At 33.5% G+C, this 7373-nt stretch overlaps 2 protein-coding genes across 2 annotated transcripts; both read left to right on the forward strand.

Moving 5' to 3' along the window:
* The first annotated feature begins 1120 nt into the window (after positions 1–1120).
* LOC104798642 (glucan endo-1,3-beta-D-glucosidase) lies at positions 1121–5529 on the forward strand. Its single transcript, XM_010520808.2, has 5 exons — positions 1121–1259; positions 1348–2015; positions 3187–3528; positions 4296–4608; positions 5293–5529. Exons 1-5 carry the CDS (start codon positions 1193–1195, stop codon positions 5328–5330), a joined length of 1428 nt encoding a protein of 475 aa, XP_010519110.1. The 5' UTR covers positions 1121–1192; the 3' UTR covers positions 5331–5529.
* Positions 5530–6503: 974 nt separating this feature from the next.
* Positions 6504–7267, forward strand: LOC104798650. The gene is made up of 2 exons (XM_010520820.1): positions 6504–6551; positions 6608–7267. Exons 1-2 carry the CDS (start codon positions 6504–6506, stop codon positions 7265–7267), a joined length of 708 nt encoding a protein of 235 aa, XP_010519122.1.
* Positions 7268–7373: the final 106 nt, after the last annotated feature.

The raw sequence follows: 7373 nt of genomic DNA on the forward strand, positions 1-7373 counted from the left end.
TGGGTTTTTTATTGGTAAAAAAATCTAATTTTTCAAATAAATTTTTTATTTTTCGGTTATTTTTTATTTTTTTTTCGTTTGATTCAGATTCAAGATTTTTAGATTTTGAGAAATCATAAAGTTCGGATTTTATGTTAGATTACGGTTATTTATTCGATCCAGTTTAATTATTCGATTAATAACCAAAATAATGATTCATATTCCCTCGCCTAAACCGTCTTTATTTCTTTTTATTCCTTCATCTTTTGATTCATGTATTCGATTTGTAGATATATGAATATTTGAAATATTTTGTTTCGTATCTAAGCTTGAATATCCAATATATTCGGATTTCATGTCAAGTTCGATACCATTCGAATTGAGAATTGAAAACCCCTTAACCTAAAAAAAATATATAACAATTTAATTTAAATTTCATATTTTATGCTTTAGCATTTCTTTTTTGCCAAGGAAAGGGTTTCCTTCTTTTTCTTATTCCTCTTTTTTCCCTCGCCACCTTTGGTGGGTCTCCGCTTGATTCCATTTCTTAGCATAGAAGGAAACTATAACGAATTCTAATTTGATGTGTTTTGTGTTTTTTAGGCCCAAATTTTCCCACTTTTATCTTTCAACTTAACCAAAGACACTTTCGTTTTGGTCTCTTTTCTCTTCTTTTTATATAACCCTTTTGCAAACAATTTAAATTACAATCAAATATTCATATATAGAAAAAAAGAAAGGATCGCAAGATTAAATTCATGAAAATTCGAAAAATCGATTTTAAGAGATTGAATGGAAGAGGCTTTGGGGTTTTAAAATCCAAATAAAAAAATTATAAATTTTTTTGAAGAATTAATTGTTTTTCTAGAAATTTGGAAAATTATTCTAGTGAAGAATTAATTAAAAACGATTTTTAGGTTTACAAATATTACAAAAATAAAAAGATAAAAACCAAGAAACAAAACCAAAAACCAAAAATTTAAAATAAAAATCACTTCCCATTCAACCTTGAAAAGAAAACATCACATTTTTTAATTTAAATATTTTACCGCTCGTAAGTAATAATACATGAATTTACGTTTATACCCTTGCGAGTTACGACTCTTGTCTTCTCCTCCATCTATTTATTATCCAACTTCATTCACAACGCTTCCACGTGACAAACAAAAATTACAGTGGGGAAAAAAACACAGAGCAAGCAATTTGATCAGCCATGGCGGTTTCTCTTTACTCGTTGATCCTCATCTTCTTCTGTCTTTCTCTTGCTTTTAACCCTTCAAGTAAGATTAATTTTCGAAACCCTTTTTACGCAATTCATTAATTGTTTTATATATTTTTTAAAATTAATTAGATTAATTAATGAAACAGATTCTCAACCATTCATCGGAGTGAACTACGGCGAAGTCGCCGACAATCTCCCGCCGCCGCCGGAGACGGCGAAGCTTCTCCAATCGACGACGATCCAGAAACTCCGGCTGTACGGATCCGACCCGGGAATCATCAAGGCCTTGGCCAATACCGGAATCGAAATCATAATCGGTACATCGAACAACGACGTACCCGGTTTAGCATCAGACCCGGTTTACGCTCGGAATTGGGTCCAAATCAACGTCGTACCGTATTTTCCGGCGAGCAAAATCTCGCTCGTCACCGTCGGCAACGAGGTCACGACGTTCGGCGACAGCAATCTCATGGCCCAGCTCGCGCCGGCAATGCGAAATGTCCAAAACGCCCTCGATGCTGCGGGGCTCGGCGGCGGGAAAATTAGAGTCTCGACGGTTCATACCATGGCGGTTCTAGGAGCGTCGGAGCCACCGTCGGCGGGAAAATTCAATCCCGGTTTAGGGGATGTGTTGAAGGGAGTGCTGGAATTCAATAACCAAACCGGTTCACCGTTCGCGGTTAACCCGTACCCGTATTTCGCGTACCGGGCCGACCCTAGACCGGAAACGTTGTCGTTTTGTTTGTTTCAGCCAAACTCCGGGCGCTTTGATTCAAACACAAAGATCAAGTACATGAACATGTTCGATGCGCAGGTGAAATACACAAACTTATATTACTTCTATATATATGCATGTTATATACATATAAATATCTATATATATATCGATTAGATTTTTTTTAAAAAAAATATTAATATCGATAACGTAATCCATAGAATATAAGCACTAATTAATTATGATCTTTGTTGCAGTCTATAAGATCATCAATCTAATAATTAGGAGATAGAGCCAATAGGCATGTCATGATGAACACATGCTAACCTAATATATATCTACTAATCGTAAAAAAATTTCATTTTGCTAAATCTTGGTCTATTTATTTAATCACTAACGTTTTCCCGTGACATAGATATCATAATTTGAGGATTAAAATTTAATAATTTATCCCTAATTAGGGGTAATCTTATATAAATACCTGAACTTTTATAAAATTCCCAAATAAATACTTGAACTATAAAACATCTAAATCATTACCTGAACTTTTCAAAATTAATTTCTATATAAATACACAAACTTTTACAAACCTTCCAAATACAACAATTTCCGTTGACGACGTTAATTGGTAGAGTCATCGGATTCCGTTATAAATTAAATGACGTTAATGGATTTTTGTTGTATTTGTAAGTTTTTTAAAAGTTTGGGTATTTATATAGAAATTTTGAAAAGTTCAGACATTGATTTAAGAATTTTATAGTTCAGGTATTTATTGGGGAATTTTATAAAAGTTCAGGTATTTATATGCGATTACCCCTAATTAGAATGAAACGAAAAAAAAACCGTATTTTTACTTATATATAAAGAGAAATCACATATTAATAAAAAATTTCTAAACAAATTGCACATAACTTCACGAATTTTAATTTTTCAAATAAATAAATAAATGAACTCTTGATAACTCTCTAAACCTTTTAAGATAATGAAATTAAATCATAAAATTTTAAATAATTCTCAAAAACTTCTATAAAATTAAATTCTAAATTTTTAAGCGACTTCCAAAAACCACCATGATATATGGTGGTTTTTTTAAACTGTTTAAAATTTTAGGTTTTATAATGTAGAAGTTAAGAAGAGTTTGTGTATTTTGTTTTTTGAAATTTTAAAGTCTCTATTTTTATTTGGGAATTTTTTTCATAATTTCGTGTATTAATATACGATTTTCGCCATATATATATATATATATATAAAGGTTTTTTGGTGAGTGAAGGTTGATGCAGTAAGATCAGCATTAGACGGAATGGGATTCAAGAACGTGGAGATAGTAGTTGCGGAGACAGGGTGGCCGTACAAAGGCGACCCGAACGAAGTGGGGGCGACCGTAGAGAACGCAAAGGCGTACAATGAAAACCTCGTAAGTCACTTGAGATCGATGGTCGGGACGCCATTGATGCCGGGCAAATCCGTCGACACGTACTTGTTCGCGTTGTACGACGAGGATCTGAAGCCTGGTCCCATGTCCGAACGAGCTTTCGGTCTCTTCAGGCCGGATCTAACCATGACTTATGACGTGGGGCTTTCCAAGAGTAGTAGTAGTGGTGGTAATAACCAGGTAAGCTATCGTTTTGATTCAAATGGCAACTCTTTAAATATATGAAAAATCTTCGTGAATTGATAAATATGTTACCCTTTATCTGAAAAGTTGATGGTTCGATTCCTTACCCACTCGCATGTCGTCCGTCAATTACTAATGATTTAGTATCTTCCACGTGTCTGTCACAGACTCATGCACGTGGATGAAATTTACCCAACTAATACATTCGAAAGATAGCAGTTGGGTTCCCACGACAACAAAAAAAAAACTCTTTAAATACATCATTTTGCATGTTTTTGTGTAAGAATTAATAAAAGAACCCTTTCACAGGCACAAAATTGGAAGAATATTTAGAAGATGACTTATATTTAGAACTCTTTTTATTTAATAATATTTTATTTTGATGATATAAATGACGGAACATATATGGTATCTATAGTCTTTATGGTTATAACTATTCATATAAAAATGTTACCGCAAAACATTTTAATTTTTTTTCGTCATAATATCCAATTTTTTAATATAAATATCTATATTTTTCTAATTAATAGATTAAAAAAAATTGGATCATAAATTAATTTTGGGTTTGGTCCAATTTATTGAATCAATGTCCAATATTATTTTGATCCAAAATGCTAAAATTCGATCTAAATTTAAATTTAAGGATCTATATATACCAGTCATTTCTTTTTACATTTTGCTACTCTTTTTCTTCTTCTTCTAATTTTCATCTTTTATCAAGTTTTTTTTATATAAAATGTGAAAATGGTATTTGATCTATTAAGGCACCTGCAACACCAAAGACTCCGGCAACATCTCCAAGGTCTCCGGCCACAACTCCGGCACCGAATAAGAATACCAACTGGTGTGTTCCAAAAGCTGGGGTTTCGGACAGTCAGTTACAAGCCAACATAGATTACGTGTGCGGCACTCAAGCTTTAGACTGCAGCGCCATCCAGCCCGGCGGGTCGTGTTTCGAGCCCAACACGGTGGCCTCGCATGCCACTTACGCCATGAACCTTCTGTTCCACGCGGCGGGTTCCAACCCCTGGAACTGCGACTTCTCCCAGACAGCTACTCTCACTTCTAATAACCCCAGTAAGACTTCTTTCTCCCGACGATATATTTAATTACTGAAATTAGGAACTTGAACTTGTACTAAAATACTTAAAAGAAAAAAGTAAATTTTAGAATATATAGTGAAAAAACTAGGGGTATATATATGCTTCGGGATTCGGTTATATAAAATTTCTACTTAGGTTATTATGATATATCGATTCGGTTTGCTTTCAATTTCGAGTTCGGTTCAGTTAAAAAGGGTGTATTAAAAAAACATTTTTTTGGGTTTTTATTATTTGGTTTCGGTTGATTTGATATGCTAAAAATATAACTGTTCGATATATTTCGTGATGGTTCGGTTCAAGAATGATGATTTTTTTTTCAGTTCGGTCTTGTTCGGTTACTAAGAACCGAACCAAAACGTTCATCTATAGAAAAAATCAACTCTTTTCGAAGGTAGTTTATTCGATTTAACAAAGGATTTGAATGAAGATGTTTTTTATTTTGAGTTTTTGGTTTCAGTTTTTAGATTGTAGTTTTTAGTTTTTGGTTTTTGGATTTTATAATATTTATAAATCCAAAAATATAGTTTTTGGTTTTTCATTGATTTTTTCACCTTTTAAAAAAAGTAATATTATAAAATTTTAAATTGGTAATTTTTTTTAGATTTTAAAAAATTCAACCATTCAATAGCAAAATAATGAATTTGTCGTTTGATTTCAGGTTACAATGGTTGTACTTATGCAAGTGGAAGCACCTGAACACACTGTAACATCACAAGAGAGCAACTCTGAGATTTAGGGTTTGTGTAATTGATGAATCTAAGAACAAGAAAGTGTGAATGAGTTGCAATATATGTGTATGCGTGTGACTACGTTGTATATCTCCTATATAGTTTTAAGTAGTGGTGTGCGTTTTGTGAACTATACTGAACCAAAAAATACGGTATTTTTTCTGGTCTGAACCGTATAAAATTTTCGAACGACATTAATTTTAGAAAAACCGAATTTTTTCGAAACCGAACCGAATCCGACTGAAATTTTAAGAAAAAATCCGAAAACCAGATTTTTTAAGAAGATCTATTTTTTTAATACAAAATGGTACCAAAACCAAAAGCGAATATAATATAATAAGCGATTGATATCTATTTTTGTAAAACGGAAAAAACCAGAACCTAATCATTGTCGATCTGATCTCGGGCCGAATAATGAAACTTTCATCCCTAGTTTTTAAGTATTTCATTGATGTGATAATAGTTCCAAAAGCATATATATATATTTTTTAATTACAGACACTTTTTTCGAAATTTGACGTAAAAATTTATTAAATTAGGAACAAAATAAACATTTTTTATTTTCAAAACATTGGAGAGAATTGAAATTTGAGATTTTTTTTTCATCTTCTGCAATTGTCATATATAACACACGCAGACACATTTGAGAGATCGTGGTCTTCTCTGGCTTCATCTTTTCCAAAAAGCTTCCAAATTTTAATTTTGCTGATATATGTTTGGAACAAAAAAAAAAAACTTTATTGTAACCCATATAAAAAAATATGTAAATTTGTAGAAAATATGTGAAAAAGAATACTCAGGAAAGATGACAAATGGTTTGACTAAAGGAAGTTTTTGACTTTACAATTAGGAACTCGTGGATTTTTTTAGATTCTAAGTCTATATATTTATATATATACCTATTGTCTAGGTCACAGGATCGGTTTGATTGGTGATAGGTGACTTGGTCATAGTTCACAGGACAATAGGTCACATGGTACCAGGGCAATAGGTCACATGAGAATTGGTCACGTGGTACCAAGACAATAGGTCACAGGAGAATAGGTCACATGGTACTATGTCACATAGTCACCGATTCACAGGACAATAGGTCACATGGTACTATGTCACATGATCACAGGTTCACAGGACAATAGGTCACATGGTATCAGGACAATTGGTCACAGGTCACAGGAGAATAGGTCACATGGTACTATTTCACATTGTCACAGGTCACATGATCTGATGTATTTTATTGTTGTGCAGTTGTCGTTTATGTACAAAATGGAAGACATTCAGTTCTCTACTAAGATAAATACCAAGTGTTACCCGTCGGAGACAATAAAAAAACTGAAAGACTTGTTAAGCCCTGAAGAATGGAGGTATTTCAGTCATGAGTCGCAGTTTCAGCATTTGTTTCACATGCAATTTGATGGCACGCTGAAGATGGCTCCAGCAGCATTCCTGATAAACCATTGTGTCAATGTGGAGGATGAAAAGGAATTATGGTTTGTTCTAAATGGTGTGTCCATTAGATACTCCATCGTTGAACACACTCTCATATCCGGATTGAAATGCGGTGAGTATCCGGCTGGATGGGAATATATGAGGAAAAGCCAGTTTAGAGTGAAGACTTTTGGAAATCGAAAGGTATCTAAGGAGAGTGTGATAAGACATCTCGAGAAGACGCAAACTCAAAGGGCTGCTGATAGGAAGAAACTGGCTGTTATCATGTTGCTCGGTGGAATACTGGATCATGGCACCACAGATGAGTTTATAAACCATGATTTGGTGGATATGGTGGATGATTTGGCTTTCTGTGAGAGATTTCCATGGAGACGCTACACATTTGATAGAATGATTGATCAAGAAAGAGTTTCGGAAGTGGAGGGCCGAAGAAGAAATGGCACTGTCGTGGGTTTATAATCCCTCTTATGGTAAGGGTTTTTCACTACGTGTATAAATGAAAAGTACCGTTATTACATTGATTTGTTTTGGAATTTAATATTTACACAATATGGTACAGTTGCTT

The sequence above is a fragment of the Tarenaya hassleriana genome, unplaced genomic scaffold (genome assembly GCF_000463585.1).
Source record: "Tarenaya hassleriana unplaced genomic scaffold, ASM46358v1 Cleome55, whole genome shotgun sequence".
In the NCBI taxonomy this organism is placed as follows: domain Eukaryota; kingdom Viridiplantae; phylum Streptophyta; class Magnoliopsida; order Brassicales; family Cleomaceae; genus Tarenaya; species Tarenaya hassleriana.